Source organism: Siphateles boraxobius, unplaced genomic scaffold (genome assembly GCF_051911475.1).
Source record: "Siphateles boraxobius isolate OS27281-9 unplaced genomic scaffold, OSU_SipBor_1 77, whole genome shotgun sequence".
NCBI lineage: Eukaryota > Metazoa > Chordata > Actinopteri > Cypriniformes > Leuciscidae > Siphateles > Siphateles boraxobius.
This window is the reverse complement of record NW_027509205.1, coordinates 19765708-19788997: the sequence shown is the minus strand read 5'-3', so window position 1 is coordinate 19788997 and position 23290 is coordinate 19765708. Positions and strand designations below refer to the sequence as shown.

At 38.8% G+C, this 23290-nt stretch overlaps 1 protein-coding gene across 2 annotated transcripts in view; it reads right to left on the bottom strand.

Moving 5' to 3' along the window:
- slc1a7b (solute carrier family 1 member 7b) overlaps positions 1-23290 on the bottom strand; it is a 97282-nt gene that overhangs the window by 18612 nt on the left and 55380 nt on the right. For both annotated transcript variants that reach the window (XM_077218605.1, XM_077218606.1), the window contains 5 exons: positions 7700-7915; positions 5817-5859; positions 4618-4852; positions 4419-4518; positions 3384-3617 (listed from right to left, as the gene is read on the bottom strand). In XM_077218605.1, the coding sequence (XP_077074720.1) occupies positions 3384-3617; positions 4419-4518; positions 4618-4852; positions 5817-5859; positions 7700-7915 (828 nt within the window). The remainder of the gene's footprint in view (positions 1-3383; positions 3618-4418; positions 4519-4617; positions 4853-5816; positions 5860-7699; positions 7916-23290) is intronic.

The following is a 23290-nucleotide window of genomic DNA, read 5'->3' as shown; positions in this document are numbered from 1 at the left end:
GGTCTGGTCCAAGATTCAGGCGACCAGGCACATGCGCTGCTTTCAGTGAAAGAAGGTTGTGCTGAGCCCAGACCAGGAGGCGTTCCGTCAGCCTGTAAAGGTTTCGGGACCTGACGCCACCCTGGTGATTTATGTATGCCACCACTGACATGTTGTCCGACCGGACTAAGACATGGCGGCCTTTTATCTGGGGACAAAAGCGCCGTAGCGTGTTGTCTACTGCTAGCATTTCTAGACAGTTTATGTGCAGGAGCTTCTCCTGTTCTGACCACTGGCCGAAAAACGGTCTGCCCTCGAGCAGCGCTCCCCATCCTGAGGTGGAGGCGTCCGTGGACACCACCGTCACACTCGAGGGAGTCACCAGACTCACGCCTGACTGATACCAGTCGGCTATTTTCCAAGGTTCCAGAGCCGAGGCGCATTTCATGTCGACCCACTCATAACTCCATCGGCAGTGGCCGGAATACCAGAAAATACACTCTTTATTGGATTTATCTGGGTAGCCGTAAAAATGTTTTTTGTGTGCAGGCATGCGGGCAAATGAACCGGTTTGTTGACCGATAAATACACTGGAACAGTCACATTGCATGGAACTGGACGAGCGAAATGTTTTGGTGAAAACCCGGCCGCAGCGGGATTTGAACACCGTCGCTTTCCTAGAGAGGCTAGGAAGGCTTTGAGACCTCGGGCTTGATTTCGATCCTCGGCCGGGGCCCGCGCTGAGGGGGGCGGCGTCCGGTAGAGCGAGAGCGCGGTCTCTGTTCTCGGGCCTGGCGGCGTTGAGCAGCGGCGGCGGCGGGTGGTGCAGGCTGCGGCTGGGAGCTCCTGGCAGGCGGCTGTTTAGAGCGACCTGTTGCGGAACTAGAGCGCTTCGGGAGGAAGTGCTTCATAGCCTGCGATGTTTTTTAAACCTCTTGGAATCTGCCCGCGAAATCTTTGACGGCAGATCCGAAAAGGCCAGTTGACGAAATGGGCGCGTCGAGAAATACAGCGCGCTCCACTTCAGTCATTTTAGTCAGCGTCAACCACAGATGTCTCTCAGCCACGGTGAGAGAGGCCATGTTCCGCTCAATGGCCTGTGCAGCTGATTTCGTAGCGCGTAGAGCCAGGTCTGTAGCGCTCCGTAAATCCGCAACGCTGATTGATTCAGCGCCTTCCTCGTCCATTTTTCGGAGTATGTCGGCCTGGAAGATCTGCAGGATGGCCATTGTGTGTAGTGCTGACGCGGCTTGCCCGGCGGCGGTGTATGCGCGACCGTGCATGGATGACGTCACTCGGCTTTAGATGGTAGCGTTATCTGAGCTCGCCGTCCAGCAGAGGGCGGGCAGAGATGGGAAGCTACCGCTGCTTCCACTGGGGGAAGAGAAAGGTATCCTCTGTCTTTCGCACCGTCCACGGTGGAGAATGCAGCAGAGGCAGAGGTACGCACCCTGGCCCGAGAGGCCAAGTTCAGGAAGAAAAGGGGCGGGTCTGGATTGTGACTGAGGTTCCCGACGGCTTGAGAGAGAAGACGCATCAACTCTGACTCGATGCCTGCCCGTTTCCCGGCAGGCTCGCGGATAGCAGGGGGGAGGTCCACAGAGCTTGCCCAATCCTCACTATCTGATGCCAGGATAGAGCAGACCTTGGCTGTTTCGTCAACCTCAATGGCGGAAGCGGCTGTCCGTCGGTGAGGGACTCGAGCGATGCCGGAGAAGCTGGCGCTGTGCACGGCGCTTTTTACGGCGTGGCGCTACAGCGGGTTGAAGTGCAGGCTCTGAGAAAGATGCCAGGCGAGTCCTCAGAGTCACCATAGGCAGTAGCTCACAGTGATGGCATGCGCCGTCGACGAGAGCGAGAGCCGCCTGATCCTCACCCAGTCAGGAAATGCAGATGACATAGCGATCCTCTTCACTGAGTGTGGCCCGACACGAGCCGCAGGACCTATGCATCTTGAGAAGGACGCAGCTCTTTCAGGAGGGAGAGAAACAGTGAAAAAAGTGTGTGTCGCAGCGGCGAACACACACACACACTTGAATGGAAAGGATATGACGCCGGAAAGCGTAGGAGGTACGGCGGCTAAAGGCGGCGATGCCAGCGACTTCAGACTCAAGGCTTGTCCCGCTGCATGCTTTTCCTCAGACGGCGCGGCTGTTCACTCCGGATCCAGCGATGCAGATGTTCTGGCGGGACGTGACGTATATGGCCGCGAAGTGCCCCATTGGGTGTCATGTCTCGCAGGGCCTCTGTCGATAGGCTGCTGCTTTTGCCACAGGTCAGCCAATAGGCATGCAAGCTGGTCAGCCAATAGGCATGCATAAAATATATATATATATATATTTGTTTCAATGTTTTCAACATTGAAAATGATAATACATTTTTCTTGAGGATCAAATCAGTGACAGAAGACTGGAGTAATGATGATGAAAATTCAGCTTTGATCACAGGAATTAATTATATTAAAATAGAAAACCGGAATCGACTGCTGGCGGCGATAGATCCTTTTCCTATTTGGCACCTGAACTTTGTAACAGTCTTCCTAGCGTTGTCCGGGAACCAGACAAACTCTATCAGTTTAAATCTAGATTAAAAACACATATCTTCAACCTGGCATACACATAGAACACTATACATTCCTATTATTCAAATCAGTCAATTAAATGTTTGTTAGGCTGTATAAATTAGGTCAGCCGGAACCGGGAAAACTTCCTATAACACCTGATGTACTCACTACATCATAAAAATAATGGCATCTACGCTAATTTTAGTCTTTCTGTTTATTCCGAGGTTAACTGTAATCAGCCGGACCCGTGCCGTATCCAGATCAGATGGTGGACCTGCGCCTTGACACGACCACAACGCATCCCTGAAGTGTCAGCAGAGATTGTGTCAGTTAGACTCTCCCCTGTGAAAGCCTCATCGACACGACAGCCATCGGCACTGATCCTCAACAAACTCCTCTTCATACACGCGTGATGATTACGGTCTTCAAACAGATGAACTGCATAATATAATGTTCCGATCCAATCTGACCTCTGACCTGTAATGCTGCCTGAAACATAATAATACACTGTTCGTTTGTTGGCCAGAGGAGAACTGGCCTCCCGCCTGGTTTCTCCCAAGGTTTTTTTCTCCATTCTGCATCCTGATGGAGTTTTGGTTCCTTGCCACTGTCACCTTTTTCACCTTTCTTGGCCTTTGTCGCCATTGGCTTTTGGCTTGCTTAGTTGAGGACATTTAATTTTATATTCAACAATATTATTACAACATTATTTTCCTGTAATCTCTGTAAAGCTGCTTTTAAACAATTTGTATTGTAAAAAGCGCTATATAAATAAAGGTGATTTGACGACTTGAATGTGATGTTTGTTTTTGTCCTTCACTGGTGTTGGTGTATGTTGTACCTGGAGGACGTGGCCAGTGAGATGAGCAGCGCCTGCAGGATTCCTCGGATGTAGACGATGGGGCTCTTCTTGGTGATGAAGAAGTACATGCTGGGCAGGATGAAAAGGCCGTGCAGAATGAGGCCCATCACAACAGTTATAGCGTAAAAGCCAAGCTTCTTCCCCATCGCCGACGGGTCGCTCATCTCCAGAATCTTACCGGCCACCAGAAACACGATGCCAAATGGGAAGTACCTGCACAGAAACAATATATTCAAAATGTATCCTCTTATGCTTTATTGCTTAACCATATAAAGCCTACTGTATCATATTTCAAATAAAAGTTTTTAAGGCCTCTAAATGATCAATATGATCAAAACTTGCTGAAAAACCTGTTGCACATGAACGATCTACCAAATGCCTTCTGTCATCTGATTGATAGTTAATACATTTTTTTAGCAAGTAAAAGGCCATTTAGTATAATTGCTAGTCTTTTTGCTATGAATTCTTTACTGATTTTTTTTTTTTAAAGTAAACTTTAGAATAATTTTGTTATTGTTAGTGATATTTCAAGATGAACACTTACTGGACTGAAGCAACTTAGGTTACTTTGATTATCCATACATATTATTTTTAATAGAAACATTAAAATGTATCAAATATGGTCCATCAGGCTTTTGAGGAAGGTTTATTTGTTCATCTCTCAATAATAATTGTATTGCATTACATTATATGTTTTAAAACTACAGAGCTTTGTTCATAAAATTGCATATTTTTGCTCAGTCTTTGCTCAGCTCAGTCATTCCTCTTTGAGTGTGAGCTCCATATTCTCACTATATCATACTCTATGAGCCTATCTATGTCCATGAGCCATAAGAGCCTAAATACATAAAAACTCTTTCCTAATTTGTCTAAATGTTCAATAAACTAGATTTTTCTGACTATCACTTCATATGCTAGGCTTTACAAGTTTAAGTAGGTAATGTTTTAATATTAAAATCAAAGCAAAATAAATAAATAAATAAATACATTTTTATATGAAAAAAAAAATCTTACCAGATGACAATAGCAACGATTTTCAGCACCGCTTCATTTAGACTTTGGCAAAAGTTAACCAGTGCACTGCCGTTAGGACCCATTCTGCCCAACATTATGCCTGCGCAAGAATTACCAGCGATATGCAAATGTGAGATATAATATAAAAATATTATCTATGCATAATATTAACATATGTCATTTGTTGCAGTATTCTCACCCATGGTGCTAGAGAAAATGACAATCCCCAAGACGTTCATGCCCTCACTGGTGCCAGGAAGCGTTCGCATCACCACGTCAGGAGGCGGAGTAAGATCCAGCTGAAAGTTCTGGATGTCCGTCCCGTTATCGTCCTGAATCCCGTAGATGAGCGTGCGGCGAGTGGTGCTCTCCATCAGACTGGTGGCTACTGTTGCCTTGGGCGTCTTCATTATGGGCACACTGTTGGTACGATACTAAAGAGAATTTTTTTTGAATGAATCTCTTTTTATTTTACTTCAGTTTGTCAAGCACTTCGTGACCAAAGCAGAAGCTCCGCAAAAGCAAATGCAAAAATCTTTCCATTACGTTTTCTTTTGTGTACAAACGACAAAGTTGTCAAATCGATCCCTGTACACACTCTGTGAAAACGACTAAAGTCGCTGTATTCTGCTGCCAGGCCAGTAGGTGGCTATGTCACATTGTAAAGAAACACCATAAACTGAACACGTAATATGCATAACGGCACCGCTTTCACAAATTGTCATTTTTGTAGTTTACACAGAGATAATAACGCTGTCCTTTTCAAAAACGTGCACTTTGAAACCTGTTTTCAAAAGTTTGAATATTCAGGCCTTCAAAATGCCATTGTCGTGTAATTGAATGGCTAAAACGCATAAAACGTTTTCTGTTTTTAGTTGAAAACACTGTCATGTATTCTTGACCTCAGTTTTTTTGTCTTATTTTTTTAATACAAATGTTTAAACATGCCTAAATCAAAATGCATTTACTTGAGAAGCAAAAAAGTGTTTATACACTCAAGACATGAGAAAAACAAATGCCTCTTTAAATTGTTTTTTGTTTTTGTTTTTTACTCCATTGGCAAATTTTTTTTCTTGTTTTAAGTTTAAATCACTTAAATTTGATCAAAAATATTTTATGTCTTAAGTCATTTTGGTTCTCCAGTAAATGTATCTTGATTTAAGATTGATTAGATATTTGTACTGGAAAACAAGACAAAAATCCTGGAAAAGAAAATCATTGTTGCAGTGCATGATTATTCACATCTTGGTGATCATGCGGGTGTTAATAAAAGCAGTGGCTGCATCTGAATCGCAGATTCTCGTTTTGCAAGCATTCATTTGATGGTTCACTGAAAAATTTTCCTTACACATTATAAAGAGAGTGACTAATGATTCATGGCTGACTGTGGATTCTTACCTGTTGAAATGTGGCTTGAACGAGGTTGGCTGGAAACATGTTTCTGTTCAGGGACATACAATATATTACAGTTAGATGAGTACTTGAGTTTCTTTGAACTATTGAATGCTTTTAATAAGAGATATTTCTAAAAAGCATAACATGCACACACTTTATAGTATCCTTCATAAAAAGTGTCCTTGCAGAACCTCAGTTTGTGAACGAAAACAAAAAGCACAATGAAAGAAGGCCAACTTCATAGTCACACAAAAAAAAGATTCTGCTGTTGACAGATGCTGACCTTTTTAGAGATAGAAAAATATTTTTACATGACCTATTATGTGGTGAATTCATGAATTCAAGGATTTATGTTCTTGAACAAATACATTTTGGAATTTTATATATAAAATGTTAATACTCAGATTCCATTTAGAGATAGTTCAAACAAAAATGAAGACTCTGTCATTAATTACTCACCCTCATTTAATTCCAAACCTGTATGAATTCACTTAATCTTTGGAACACAAATGAAGATATTTTTAATGAAATCTGGGAGATTTCTGTCCCTCCATTGGCAGCCTACGCAACTACCACTTTGATGCCTCAAAATGTTTAAAGAGTCGAGATCGTAAAACGAATCCATATGAATTGAGCGGTTTAGTCCAAATTTTATGAAGAGAATTGATCGCTTTACATTATGACCAGATTGGATTTAGGCTTTTATTCACATATAAACATTGATCAGCGAACATAAACAGAAGTTGAACCGAACCTGCTTGATGCTCGAGAACAAACCTCTTGCTGAAGCTCAAACGTGCTGCGTAACATGAGAATGAACCTCATTGGTTCTAAAATTCTAAAAACAAAACGTAGCATTTTTTCAGTGAAAAATAACTGAACAGCACCAGAGCGTTAAATGGATTTTTTTTGGGATATCATTCTTACGTGGGCAGGAATGAACTATGACATTGCAAAGCATTTTTATCTGTCATTTTAATTAAATAAATGATTAAACCAAATAATCCTGCCAGCGGTTCTGAATTTTGAGAGTCTTTTAAATGGCTTTATCTACACAAACAACTATTTACATTATGTTTCTAATAAAATGACCTTCAGCTGATGGAGTGTGTGTAACGATGGAGTGTAATTTATTTTAGTTGGAATTTACGTGGATTCCTGGAGGCAGAAATAAGGGCTGCAATTGCTTCAAGCAGGGTCAATGCAATTATAATTAAAATTGTCTTAAGTGTCCAAGTACGTTTAAGGCTCACTGTGCATTTATAAAAACACTCAAATCTAAAATAGTTTTAAAATAGATAGTGACTCATTTAGACGCTCGAGTGCTCTCAAACAGTTCATGTGAGATTATGACTGCTATACCTTCGATCGAAACACAATCAGGTTGCTGGAGATTGTATCTGTGATGGCAGTTCATTGTAAAATATTACTAACCAAGTTGCTAGTAATTCATAAATCAAATTCTGTTTTTATTTGCCAGGTACTGTTGATAATGAAAATGGCAATTTCCCACAGCTAACAAAAATAAGAACTTTCAATTAATTTATTCATTTTTTTAAAATGTTTTTCCTAGTAATTAGAATGTTAAGGGATCATTCCGTTAAAATTTTGCAAATATTATGGGAATGTTACTTTAAATGTTCTCTGAACAATATGAAACAACTAGTAACATTTAACAAATGTGAGATAAACATCCAAATAAAACGTTCCATGAACGATCTATTAATGTTTTTGTGCTAACATTTTGAGAACGTTATTAAAGACCAGACAACTTTGAATAAACATTCTATTAATGTTTCTAAAAGAATGTTTCTTCATAACTTTGAGAGAACCATGTGTTCCATGTTCCATGGAATGATGAGGGAGAAACATGAGGGCTTTCTCACCGTATGAGATCCAGGAGAGCATCGGCGGAGCTCATGATGGGTTTCCCGCTGTCCTCTGAATCTTCTTTCTGTGCCATTCCACCTGGATGGATGATCAACACCATGACGATTCCAACCACCACAGCGAGGAAGGTGGTCCACAGGTAGTAGGAGACCGTGATGAGCCCCAGCCGACTGGAACACTTTGCATCCAGCGCCGCCAGACCGGACATCAAACTGACGGAGAGCAGACGGAGATAAGTTTAACAGACTTGAGCTGGATAATGACACCCTTGTCTTCTGTAGAGCTGCTTTATTGCTGATTTGACTTTTTCATAATTAACTAATTTTGCTACATTGGCACTGCTATTGAACTGGATGTAATCTATGGGGGTAGAATTGTTCCATTATTCCAAATAAATAGATTATGATCCACAAATACATGTAAAGAGATTCATGAAAATATATCAAATTCACAAATAAATAGATTAAGATCCACAAATAAATGTAAAGAGTTTCACAAAAAAATATAAAACTCACAAAAAATAAATAAAAAAAATAGCTTTGCGAATAAAAATATATATTTACAAATGTGTTTTATACCACAAACACAACTTGGCCTGGCATTTATTTGTGAACCGTTTTTTGTGCATTTGTAAATCCCCTCACGCATTTGTGAATCGGTTCCTGTGCATTTGTAAATCCCCTCACGCATTTGTGGATTTTGAAACACTTCTAGCGTCGACGTGCAGACAAATCCACAAATACGTGGACTCCACCCACCCTTTACCTAAGCCAATCAGATAACGGCCACATTGTGCTGACCAATCGTAGCACGTTCTCGTTACAACCAATCACGTTAGGCTTTACACTCGGGGCGAGAACTGGATCTGATTAATTTTGCAGATATTTGCACCCCTGAAAGCAGCTGTAATGGGAGCTTCATTCAAATTAGCTGTTTGTGTGGTTAAAACACCCCGTTTCCAAAAGATTGTTGGAGTTTAAGGCTTCTTTATATTTATTATTCTTTATTATTAACTCAGGATTACACACAAATGATCATCACAGATCCCGAGCATCATAACACCCTCTCTACTGGAGTCAATAGCAGTTTCAAATCATGTAAAACTAACATGTTTGCAATGTTAACACATTTTGCTCATGACGTCTGTTTTCTTACCTGAAGATATATGACGTATAATCTTCTTTATTGACTACGCTGGCTACATGAAAATTCATAATTCGTGATAGTGTCTACTGGACGCGGCGGAGGGCGATACGATGATTCACTGATAGTAAACGGATGCCCGTTCTTCTTCTGTAGCGGCAACTACAAGGAGGACACATCATTTGCACATTTGCTCCTTTGTCCAATGTAGAAAGCCTCACACGGGGTAGACACGATGTAATAAATTGCAAAACGGATGATTTTGTCTTTTAAAACACAATCGTTGTGACAAATAGCTAGCTATAGGACATAAATATTATGTAGAATACAAAATATCATCCCAAATGACCATCATTGAAGATGTACAGCGTGTAGGCTACTGGGGTTTTGAGTGGATAATGCAATGCTGAAAAAAATATATATTTGCATTTATATTGGATGCTGTAAGTAACTTTTACAATACAGTAGCCTATTATTAAGTCTGATTCATATGAAATATTATATGTGTGATCAAGCGTTTTAACGGATAAATTCAAATCACTTGTCTGCTGGGCATTTCACTTTTAAATGCATGTTATAGCCTATATTAGATCCACAGACCTGCTATTTAAAACTTGAATGAAGAAGTGGGAAAAGCTGTTGTGACAGTAATTTCCCCAATATTACACAAACTCGCGCATGTATCACGCGGTTGGATCCAGTTATTGATTAGTCAGCAACATATTGATGCTTTTCTGTTTTATCATGAATAACGTGATGCCAGAGGTGGAAAGAGTAATAAAATATTCTACTCAAGTAAAAGTACTACTACTTCAATTAAATTTTACTTAAGTACAAGTAAAAGTACCGGTATAAAAATCTACTCAAGTAAAAGTAAAAAGTAGCTCATTTAAAATTGACTCAGAGTAAAAGTTACTGAGTAACTTTTTTAACAGCGGGGGTAGTTGTTTTTACAACTCCCGTGTAGGGTTGTAATGGTATAAGATTTTCACAGTATGGTAACGTCTCAGAAAATATCACGGTTTACAATATTAATCAATTGTTAAATAAATAAACTGTATTACTAAATTATGGGTATTATTATTATTATCATCAGTTAAAATGACAGTTAAATTAATGAAAACAGGAATTTTTTTTGGTTGAACAAATGCTTTTATTATAACAAACTTGAAATAATTTGTTTATTAAAATTTCAATAAAACATGTCTAATCAATTAAATTCGATAATTAATAATGAATTAGATTAACAACTTATTTTTAACATTAATAATTTATTAAAATGTTTAAGAATAATATTGTCCTATGAAATGTATTTTATTCAGAAAATTAATGTTTCTTTTTATTAGGGGTGTAACGATATTCGAACCAAACCGAAGAACCGCGATACAGAACCCACGATTCGAATAGCGATACTCTCATGGCGTACCGAACACGCCCCGACCTGCAAGCTACCCCGGCCCCGCCCAGCCCGGCTCATTGGTTGGACCTGGAATCAGTGTTGCCAAGTCCGCTTATTATAAGGGACTTTGGGCTTGTTTTTCTGTAAAGTCGCTTACAAATATTGGTAGTCGCGGGTCGCGTTTTTTTTTGGGCTTGTTTCTAAAGTGTAGTTGCTTATTTGAGCTTGTTCTCAGCTCGTTGTCAAGCAGATATTTTCTATATGTTATTTAAACGTAGGAGTTTGTCTTGCCTGTTCCCTCTGTCTCTCCCCTTTCCCTATACACAGAGTTTTTTTCCCACCCACATCCTGCTTCTAATTGGCTCTGACCCAGATGGCAATGAGTACTAGCCAATCAGAGGCAGAGCAGGGCAATCGGGTTTTTTTCTGGTTAGGAAAACGTCAGTGAGTGACGTTTAAATGAAAATACGTGCGAGTCGCGACTGATGGCGACTGATGGTGACTGGACTGTAGGAGAGTTTTTATATATAAATTATATTTTAGATATTATAGATATAGATATTATAGTTTGATATTGTTTAACCCTTTAACTGTCACTCCCCCTTTTTTCGCATAGACATGAAAATCCCTATTCAAACTTAAATGGTTGTAATTCAAGAATGCTTTGGAATATAGACCTATGGTTGGTCTTGTTTTAAAGAAGACATTTGCCAGATTAATGTTGAAGTGAAGTATTATGAAATTATGAAAGTGAAACAGAAAAAAAGTTATACAAGTTTGAGTTTATGAAAATATAAAATATAATATAATTATAATTATAAAATTATAAATTATAAAATTATAAAAATATAATTATTTATATTTTATATAAAATATATATATTACAAAATATATTTTACTCTAAAACTGCCAGAAAATGTAACCCAAAAATCTGAAGAAGTTGTGTTCCAAATTTTAGGTTGATATCTCAAAAAATGAGCTTTCAGTAAGATTTTATTTGGCCGCAGTACCAACATTTTTCACTAGATGGACAGCCAAGCTTCATTACAGAAGAAAAATAAACTACCGTGTGCACAGTTTTACAAAACTAGGCACAGTTTACCAATCTGTCCACATGGATGTAAATTGACAATCTGTACCCACAGTTTAAAACTATCTGTCACCACGGTAACTGTAACAGTTGTAACAGTAGCGGCAGCGCGGAGTAAACGCGAGTAAACGCGATCATCTCTTCCTCAGTTACAGAATAAACATGAATGGACACCTGAAGGTATGTTGAAAAATACAGTATACTTACTGAAAGGCATCATAACTCGTGTAATCGCTCAATCAGTGTTTCAGCAGCGGAAAGACGTCAATAAAACTGCATAGCTTGTCACTAGCATTATATTTACCTCAGCAGGAAGTGATTCAGTGTCCACAACTTGTTGGTTCCTAGAGAAATTAACTCTTGCACTAAATAAATGCACAATATTATCCTATATATTATATTTTACTTAACCTGTTAATTATATCTTGATTATTTAAAGTACGTTTAAAATATCTTTAATGAAAATGACAGCAACTGTGTAAATTATTATATTTCAATAACAAATTAGAGTAAAGTTAATGCAAAAACTGCCTTTTGTTCAGTTTACATGTTTTCATTCAATGTGTTTGGTGTTGATTATTATATCTAAAAAATAAATAGCATCTAAATTTAGGCTCTGTTGTTAACCTTTAATGTTATAGTAATGTGCGGCTCCCTATACAGCATTAGCAGATTTTTAATCTTTGCAAAACGTTTAATTGTAATTGGATTAATTTAAAGACAAAGACACCATTTTTTCATTAAACCACTGTTTAAATTTTTTTTTTTAGCTTTCTAAACCGAACCGAACCGAGACGTCAAAACCGTGGGAAAACCGAACCGTCAGTTTTTGGTATCGTTACACCCCTACTTTTTATGATTTAATCCAAATATATTATCAAAAACGGTGGTTATCAAATGTAAATTTAAACTTGTGTCCTTTTATTTTTGGGGGAAGCGCTGCAAAAACAGATTTACTAAATTAAACCATGGACAAAAAAAAATAAAATCAAAAAGTTCAAATAAAATGTATTATTATTGTTGTTATTATTATTATTTTGAGAAATAGGCTACCTTCTATTGTATGCCTACAATAGTAATATATTTCTGTCATAATTTCTCCTAGTAAAACCGAACTTTTATTTTGACGGGTTGTGAAGCCCTGTTTCAAAGTGTATTTGACAATGGTTTTTCTCAAATAAAATTATGAAAATGCTCATTTGGCGTTCTCTCAGAGCAGCTCTGGAAATGTTCATGTATTCATATCCTCAAATTGTCTGTGAGACGCTGAAAACACCATGAACGTCACGAGTACTTCAGTAGTAGACAAACGCAGCTCAGCAGAACAAATAGGGTTATATATTTACATGCAGTATTTTTGTGCTTAGCCTAAATATTCACAGACCATGTCGCGATTGGATTTATTGCACAGTTCTACTTTTCGTGTATTCATCCATCCATTATTTTGCATGTTTTACGTGACATCTGCATTAAGTGAATTCCATTTTCATGACTGGATTCCGGGATTCCCTCTGCTGCTGCATCACGTAAATCGGACATACCTTTATCTGCAGGAGGGATGGTGTCCTATATCCTCTTTTTGCAGCCACTTTGCGTCCACATTTTTTGCAAATTGGATTTCTATCCTCCAGGACAACCACGCTTTTTTTCCTACTTTTCATACTGGCCATAATTCGCTTGGCGCTTAATTAGCTTTCAGCTTCAGCTGGGTCTGCGTCACCTTTTTTGCGCGTTTGTTCTCCCGCCCTTCAATCAATTCAGTAGTTTCCGGAGTGTGTGGTATTTTTTTCCCCCTTGTATTATTATTTTTTACTCAGTAACGGATATGATTTCAAATGTAGCGAAGTACAATACTTCAAAGAAAACGTACTCAAGTAAAAGTAAAAGTACAGATTTTAAAAACTACTGTAAAAAGTAGAAGTACACAAAAAAACTACTCAATTACGTAACGCGAGTAAATGTAATTCGTTACTTTCCACCTCTGCGTGATGCGTCCATAACGCATTGTTCCCATAACGTAAGCGCTGTTTCTCTGGCATTTTCAAAGGCTCATAAAAATGTGTCTTGGCTTGATACACAGTCTCATGGTCTAACTCTAACGAAATCCAAATTTTAAACATATTTTACTGAGGCAATATTATGGATCTTAGTCTATACACTTCCTATTTGAGCCAATGCAGATGGACGAGCAAAGTTATTTCAGGGCAAGACCACCCCGAGTGTAAAGCCTAACGTGATTGGTTGCAGCGAGAACGTGCTATGATTGGTCAGCTCAATGTGGCCGTTATCTGATTGGCTTAGGTAAAGGGTGGGTGGAGTCCACTTATTTGTGGATTTGTCTGCACGTCGACGCTAGAAGTGTTTCAAAATCCACAAATGCGTGAGGGGATTTACAAATGCACAGGAACCGATTCACAAATGCGTGAGGGGATTTACAAATGCACAAAAAACGGTTCACAAATAAATGCCAGGCAGAGTTGTGTTTGTGGTATAAATTCAATTCAATTCAATTCAAATTTATTTGTATAGCGCTTTTCACAATACACATTGTCTCAATCAAAGCAGCTTTACAGAAAGTGCATTTCGGAAATGTACATAGAAAAATACAGTCAGTTAATCATGTATTAATTTATGGCATAACATATCGCCGGCTTTGAGTCGTCTCTTCACAGGCGTTGTATAAACAACATTTGTAAATATATTTTTTATTTGCAAATCTCATTCTATTTATTTGTGAGTTTTATAATTCTTTGTGATTTACATTACATTTATTTGAGGATCTTAATCTATTTATTTGTGAATTTGATATATTTTTGCGAATCTCTTTACATTTATTTGTGGATCATAATCTATTTATTTGGAATCATGGAACAATTCTATCCCCATAGTAATCAACATTGAACTGACACAAAAAGTGAATGAATAATGGCACTATTGCCTTCTGTAGAGCTGCAGCTGAAATTAACTCTGTTATTTTTCTGTATATGTCTGTGAATCTTCTTTGAAACAATCTACATTAAAGGCAGGGTAGGCGATTTGTTCCAGAATTTTTTTGCTATGCTGTTTGAAAGTCTCTTTACAATGTATTTATATATGTCTTATGTGGAAGGCGTACCATAAAATGTTTGTCTAATTGCATTCGGTCCTATCTACCTATCAACTACGTCATCAGTGTGTTTCATGCTATGTTCATGCAATGAGTTAGAGAGACGTCAGTCACAGAGCACCGCAAACGAAACAGCAGCCGCCTTTAACTGTTCCTCCTGAACCAAAACAACCAGCTTATACTGCGTTCACAACATTACTACCATAATTTGGATGACATGAAAACACATGACGATATACTTGGAGAGGTTTGTGACTCGAATTTATAGGTTACAATGTCAACACTATCAACGGCGAAATGAAACTGCAGCAGTCAGGTGGTACAGGTCAGAGCTCTTTAAGTTGTTTATGTTCATTATTATAGTAATCCATTTTGAACACTTCAGGTAAAACCATGCAGGACCCTCAAGAAATCAATAATACCTTTCGCCAATTCTACAGCTCTTTGTACATTACCAGCACCCAACCTCAACAAATCTGAAATTGACTCTTTTCTTAACAATCTGGACCTTCCCTCATTAACCACAGAACAATCAAACTTTTTAGAAAAACAAATTACTCACAGAAATCCAAACCACATGTACCATTCCCACATATATGAATACAGCGCTCATTACTGTTTTTCTGAAACCCAACAAGGACCCAGCACATCCCTCTAGTTACCGCCCACTATCATTAATCAACACTGATTTGAAAAAAATCACAAAGACTCTATCAACCAGGATTGAAACAGTTGTGCATTCATCCAGACCAGACAGGGTTCATCAAAAACAGAAATGCAACAGACAATATCCGTAGACTTTTCAATCTTATCAGTATTGCACAAGGACAGTCACAAAAAACTATAGTTGTATCACTAGACGCATTCACAAAAAGCATTCAACAAGGTCAACTGGACATTCTTATTCACTACCCTCCGTAAATTTGGTTTTGGAGAGTCTTTTATCCAATGAATAGCAACATTATACACTTCTCCAAGGGCCACAGTCGTCACAAATGGGATCACTTCACCAAGTTTCACTCTGCACCAAGGAACCAGACAGGGATGCCCACTCTCTCAATCTCTCTTTGCCATATTCATTGAACCACTTGCAGCAGCAATACGCCAAAATAACAAAATTAAAGGAATCCAAGTCAACAATTCTCAACACAAAATTAGTCTATATGCAGATGATTTATTTGCAAACTCAAACCCAATTATTCAACGAAGCGCTCAATGTCATCAACAAATTCTCATAAACTGTCACTACACAATCAACTGCAACTAATAAACTATACTTCCGTTATCAGGAGACGATGTGGATTCTGCAGCTCACAACCCTTCCCTTCCCCTCAATATGGGTAACATCAAGTACTAAGGTATATCAATTTCCCCCAGGCTGTCAGAGCTATACAACCTCAATTATGCCTCACTCCTCAAGAAAATAGAAGATGATTATAAACGATGGAACAAGCTCCCACTCACACTCATAGGCCGTATCGCAACAATCAAAATGAAAATACGTCCCCAGATCAATTACCTATTTTCAATGATTCCGATTACCCCAACGGACTATTGGTTCAAAAAAATAGATTCCCTCACAACCCACTTCTATTGGAAAAATAAAAAAAACAAGGATAGCACTTACAACACTTCAAAACACTTAGGACGCCTGGAAGCAACACATTTTATGCACTATTATCTGGCGAACTAACTGCAGTATCTATATAAATGGACTCAACAACAGACACATTCTAACCCATGGCTTGATCTTGAGCAATACTTGTGCTCCCCCAATTCAATCGCAGACCTCCCCTTTCTACCACAGTCAATCAAAAAACTGGACTTCTATCATAACATTACAATACTAACATCTCTGGCAGCCTAGTGGAAAACCAATAAAATCACTAAATCACCCCCAGCACCATGTAGGTATACCCCCATCTGGCACAACCCTGACTTTCGTCTTCACAATGAACCGATTTATTTCCCCAAATGGCAATAAAATGGCATCACCCACCTTCACCACATATTTGAAAATCATAAATTTATGCCTTTCACCTCAACTATTCAGAAATTCGGGATAAGGAGAGACCAATTTCTCCACTACCAACAGCTTAAATTTTTTAATTCACAGTAGCTTTAACTAACACCCTACAGCCTTCTAAAATCAGTGAACAGTTATTAGAAGTAGCCAACCACCCAAGAAAACTTATATCCAAACTCTACAGCTTTATCGCCACATCTAACCCCACAATAAACCTGCCTAAGGGGAAGTGGGAAGTGGGAAATCGATCTCACGCTGTATCCTGACTTGGATTTCTGGACACAGATTTGCAAAAAATAACTTTTCTATGACTACTAACACCAATTTACAACTCATAAAATATAAAACTATCCACAGAACCCACATCCCTCAGAGCAAACTATTCAAAATGTGATTATCTGACACAGACATCTGCTCACAGTGCACCTCTGGGAGCTCAGACACCTATATTCACGCCACCTGGCTCTGCAAGCCTGTTCATTCTCTCTGGACCACATTAACCAATGCACTATCCTCGATCCTGGACTGCAGAGTACCACTATCTGCTGCATTTTGTCTCCTAGGAGATACTTCAGATACCTCTATCCCTTCCAAATACAAAACTCCAGTCCTTGTTTCTCTAGCAGTCGCTAAAAAAATAATCTTTTAAAACTGGAAATCGAAATCATCTTGCCATTTCACCCATTGGATTAACTTAATTACAGATTTTATTTTGACAGAAGAAACCATAGCTCACAAAAAGAACAATATCCCCTGGAATCCCCTCATAACTTTTTTACAAATTCAACAGTTAATGTAAGCCACGTGCTTTCGCTTTTACCCCCTCTCCACCCCTCCCCTTCAATAATCTCTACCCTTCCAATCACTGAATAGAAAGTTCAAAAGAACAGCATTTATTTGTAAATAGAAATCTTTTGTAACATTATAAATGTCTTAAAGGGTTAGTTCACCCAAAAATGAAAATTCTGTCAGTATTTACTCACCCTCATGTTGTTCCAACCCCGTAAGACCTTCGTTCATCTTCGGAACACAAATTAAGATGTTTTTAATGAAATCTGAGAGCTGGATCACTCCTCCATAGGCAAAAACAAACAAAAATAACAACTTTATTTCAACTATTAATTTCCTTCTCTGTGGGCCTCTTGTCAGTTAACTTAGTGTGATAGAGCTACTTCACACGTAGGCTCACTATTGGCCGACGCTGGTCATGTGGGTGATGCGTGTGACGTACAACAACAGAAGCTTACGCTGTTAAACTAGTGAACTGACTCGAGGCCCACCGAGAAGGAAATGAATAGTTTAAATAAAGTCGTTATTTTTGTTTGTTTTTGCGAACAAAAAGTATGCTCGTCGCTTGATAAACTTAAGATTGAGCCACTGTAGTCACTTGGACTATTTTAGCGATTTCTTTAATAACTTTTCGGGGCTGGCAAGTTTCAATCCCTTAGAAGCCTATGGAGGAGTGATCCAGCTCTCAGATTTAATCAAAAGTATCTTAATTCGTGTTCCGAAGATGAACGAAGGTCTTACGAGGTGGGAACAACATTTGGGTGAGCTATCCCTTTAACAGTCACATTTTTCATGTAGCCAGCTATCCCTTTAACGGTCAGGGAAAAAAGGTGTAGGTGTAGGTGTAGAATATGGCCTTGAATCCTTGAATTGTTTTATTGTTTCAGCAGCATATCTTGTCACATCCTGATGGTATTTTAGCAGACCACATTTTGACCCACAATTTGACCTTTCAAGGCCTTTTAGCAGGATTTTTTTTTAGGTGCCTATAAAAAGAAAATCTTTACCATCATGTCCACACGCACTCATCACTCTGGGAATACAGCTAAATCTCACTACAACACGAGCAGTCAGTCAACCACACAAAAGCTGCGAGATTATCGCTGGAGAAGGTGCCCTCTAAACAGCCTCTGTTGTGCAGATGAACAGCTGGCTCCATCAGCCAGAGATTACGTATTAATGACCGCAGGGCATCGTGCAATGAGAGGTTCAAGCTAAAATATTGCTTTTTTTACATTCACATCATTTCCTTTTCCTGCATTGGATGGATTCAGATTTTTCTTTTCAAATCAGAGATGATTTCGAGCACAGTACGGTTGTGATATAAGGTCACAGATGCAGGCGAACAAGAAAATGTAATTGATATTTAGGTTCCTCCTTCAAAATATATTTTATTGTTTCAGAGACTTAAGGGGGGTCTCTTTAGACTCTAGCAACTGCTTATTAATATGCTCAAAAGCACTCAGAACATTTTGCATTTTGCAAGGCCAATGGCCAGAGGATTTTTTTTTTCTTTTCCATAGCTCAGGAAACTTCATTTAGTTCTTCTCAGTTATGTTTCATCTAAGTATGAAGTTTATCTTGCATTTCTATCAAATGCTAAATAGTCACGCACGATTCATTAGAGTGCATTAGTGCTCGCTCGCCCACTTTTCCAGCAGCGCTGGTTCCAGAAGTTTTTTTTCTCCATTCATTTCTCAAACAAGGATTTTAAAAATGTTAATTTAATTGTTAAAAGCCATGAACCCAGCCAACAAGGTGAATCACAACACTACAAACTTTTCATTTGAAGCAAAAACGTTTTTTTTTTTAAATTGGACAAAAATACAAAATATATAAGGTATTTATTGGTTTTAGTGAAGTAAAGAACTACAATCCAATGAAGCATTGCATAATCAAATTAAAATGGAGAAATATAAAACTACTCATTTAAAAATGTTGATTATTGTAACAAACTTAAAATATATTGTTTTATGTAAAGTATGCATATATGAACATATACACAAATATTTTGAGAGGCTGACTTGAGATTTGTAGTGCTTCATGGGAGTGGGTGGAGCTTGGTGTGTTTTGATTGTGGTGACTCTGGTGGAATTTTCTGTACAGCATCATGGGTAATGTAGTTTTCCACTTCGAGTTCTGCTGTTAAACACGATTATTTTTAAACTAGGCTGACGGGAGCAAATACCATCAATTAACATTCTCGTAGCTCACAGCAGGGCTTTCTTGAAAAGTTTGTAAGTTATTGTTAAAAATCAATTTCCCCAAGGAGAAAAATATGTTTTTACTTCCAGAACGTGACTGTTGCACTCATTTATACCTTTTCATACTACAATAATAATAGTATCAAAAGGTATAAATGAATGTGGACAGAAGCTCAGATCATATAATCTCAGAAGAATTTGATTAGGAATGTTTAAATTCATATTGAGATTTGCACGCTTGATTCCAGACGTTTGGCCAATCTGAGGCTGAGCACAGTCTGAGAAAATATTGAGATCTTTAAAACTCCACATGCCATATAACTGGAGTCTATCTCATTTGGCATGACCGTCATAGTGCATTATGGGTATACTCTAGCCGCAGAGTGTACATCATGTTGAACAGTACTTTTGTTATTGTGGTGCATTTTGGGATTGAATGAGTGCACTCGATAACCTCCACTATGGTTTCGGAGACCACTACAAATGTTTGTCACCTCACTAGTGCCCTATTTGAGGGTATAGGGGGGCGATTTCGGACACAGCCCACAAGTTTCTCATTCTGATGCTAACATTCTGATGGCACAGCTAGTGTCTGGTCAGTTTAAATGGCTGTTTGTATGCATCGCCTCCTCTTGTTCAACGCTGTGACCCCTGGTGAGCATTGTGGGTAATCCGTATCCTGTCACAGTGACGTTTCAATCTGTGCTTGCGTGCTGATGGATTTATTAAGGAAATGTCAAATCTATTTCTCTCTACTTTATCCCCTCCCGTTTACAGTGCGTTTTCACCCTCGCTGACCTTTCTCAGTGGAGAGGAAACAATCATCATTAGAAACCCATAACAGAAATATGAAGCATATGTCCAGTTTATTCTTACCATTGAAAAGAGCATCATAATCTCCATGGATGGATACACAAAATACTGTTGTGCAAAAAAATATTTGGGAACTTAAGTCACAATTCAAAAGTCTGAATGTAATCGCATTAGATGATAACAACATGTCAAAATGAGTGACATTTAATGGAACATTGCACAAGACACTTCTCAAAAAATTAATTTGTTGGCCTTTAAATAAATAAAACAAGAGATGACCTGTATAAAATGCAATGCAATGACACTTGCAATGTGGAGAATGTCATGCATATTGCTGTTTACATTTCTGAACTAAACAATGCCTGAATTAAAGCTGGCAAAGCTAAAAACGTTTGTGCACTTTTTATAGTGTTGTATAAATTCCACTTTATATCTCAATCAAAAATAAGTTGAAAGGAAGTATTGAGGTGGTAAATATACAAGAACATCGGCCTTTAAATAAAACAATATAAATTCTGTACAAAATCAATGCAGTGTTTCTTCAAACAATTGTTCCATCGTTACATTAGTAGGAGGCGAACTAGTTGAGTTAAAATTCTGTACTTTCTTGCACAGGTCTAGTTGCACATATTAAGGTTTGCAAACACCTTGCATCTTTGCATTGCGTAAATTGCATAATTTCTTATATCATTTTTCTGATGAAGGAAATTATATAAGTGATCCGACGTGGCGTGACCCGAGCTTTAGCTGAGACACATATCTGCATACAGGCTCAAATGAAGCGCTAGACGCACAGGATAGCTGCCTTTATAACCTCTCTACAACATGTGTTATGAACCATGATCAAGCAATTCCACTTTTTTTGGACAAAATGATAAACTTTACAGGACATTTCTTGGTTCAAATAACCCTCATTGTAATTTTTCTCATTATTTAAATAAAATAAATACAATTGATTTATTATAAAATGATATAAATCAACTTTACGTGGGTTGTGCCTCTGCAATGTTTTGAGGAGAATGTGCGGCTGTCAGTCGCCGCGTCGGTGTGAAAACTGGCATTCACAATCACATTATTACAAGCTTACCATTTTCAATCGAGCTAAGGCATGCAGATAGTTTTGAACACTGGCTGGTTGTGTACTTGCTCAAATTTATTTGGGATAATTTTTAACCCAAAAAAGGTTACGGACTGCAGCTTTAAATAAAATAATGAAAAGAAGATAAAATGCATTAGGTGATTCAACCCATTAGAGCATGTCTCAATTAAAAGTTAATAAACTCATTGGAGCTATTGAGGTGATAACATTGTCAAAAACAGATGATTTTAGATCATAGATGAACAAACTGATTTTGTGTGGAAATAGTTTAACCACATAATAAATGAAATGCTGCTCTATAACCTTCAAACATGTTTGTCATTAAGACATTCTATGTTTGAAGTCTGCCATGAAGAAAAAAAAACTGTTTTATAAGAGAAGTCATGAAGTGTTTATACAACTGAGTGAACTATTCCTTTAAATCCGTCTAAAATGAGCACAAATGATGGCCACTCGTGCATTTTCAATAACATATCCCTGTAAATGCTAAAACAGCTGTTTTTTTTTTTTTAGGAATTTCTTCATCCTCATGCAGATATGTCACAGTAACACCACAGGACTGTCTATATCTATTCTATAGGGTAATGATTTCAAAAATAATCATAATAGTCAGCTGTTGAAATGCTGTCAAATGTAATAAAACCATCAAATTAAACTCATAGACATTTTCTCCGCTGGTTTGCAACAGTTATTAGTAGAGAGAGAGAGAGAGAGAGAGAGAGAGAGAGAGAGAGAGAGAGAGAGAGAGAGAGAGAGAGAGAGAGAGAGAGAGAGAGAGAGAGAGAGAGAGTGTGTGTGTGTATATTAGGGGTGGAACGGTACACAGAAGTCACGGTTCGGTTCATACCTCGGTTCAGACATCACGGTTCGGTACGATTTCGGGACAATTGAGTGAAAAGCAAAACAAAAATCAGAAGGCATTTTTATAAATGTCTTAAGCCTTGTATTTTTAAATAAGTTTTATTAGGGCATTGTCACGGTCACTCTGGTTTGTGTCTCTCTCGCAGTTCCTGTGTCCTAGTCTCCGTGCGGAGTTTATGTCTTTGTTTCCTGTGCATCCAGCCCTTTGGAAGATCGCCTGAGTCCATTCACCTACCTTCGAGCTAGCCTTCTCTGGGGATTCCCGTTCTCACGTCTCCAGTCGGAGTGTTGTATTCCAGGTCGCCCGCCTGCTAAACGTGGTGTTTTGAGAACTCTCCTTTTCTGTCTGTCAACATTAAACTACTTACTTGCATTTGGATCTACGACTCATCCTTGTGACAGAACGAACCGACCATATAATGGATCCAGCAAGTGAGGCAGAATTGCATGACGTATTGGTCAAGAGTGACGCTCGTCTTCAGCAACAGGAGGAACAAACTATGGCTACGGGTCGTGCTGTTCAGGCGCTAGTTACCCAGGTCTCTGAACTGACGAAACAGGTGCAACAATTACGATGCGAGGCTGCTGCTTCTCAACAACAGGCCGTGGCTAATCCACCGGCTCCAGTTATCCAGACTATCCGTTCCACTGAACCCTGCCTTCCGTCTCCCGCATGATACTCCGGTGAGTCCCAGTTGTGTCGTTCTTTTTTGGCAAAATGTTCACTATACATCTCGCTTCAACCGTCCGCGTTTCCTACGGAGGAATCCAAGGTGGCCTTTATGATCACTTTACTCGGGGGTAGAGTGGGCAGCTGGGGAACGACTGTTAGGGAGCAGAGACTTCCGTGTTGTGCATCCTTTCAAGCCTTTTCTAGCGAACTCAAAAAGGTGTTCGATCCCGCTGCCTCTAGACGAGACGCGGCGCGTCTTCTCGCTGAACTCGGACAAGGGGAACGAACGGTAACAGACTATTCAATTGATTTTCGTACGTTGGCTGCTGAGTGTGGCTGGAATGCCGAGGCCCAATGGGACATGTTTTTACACAGACTTTCTGA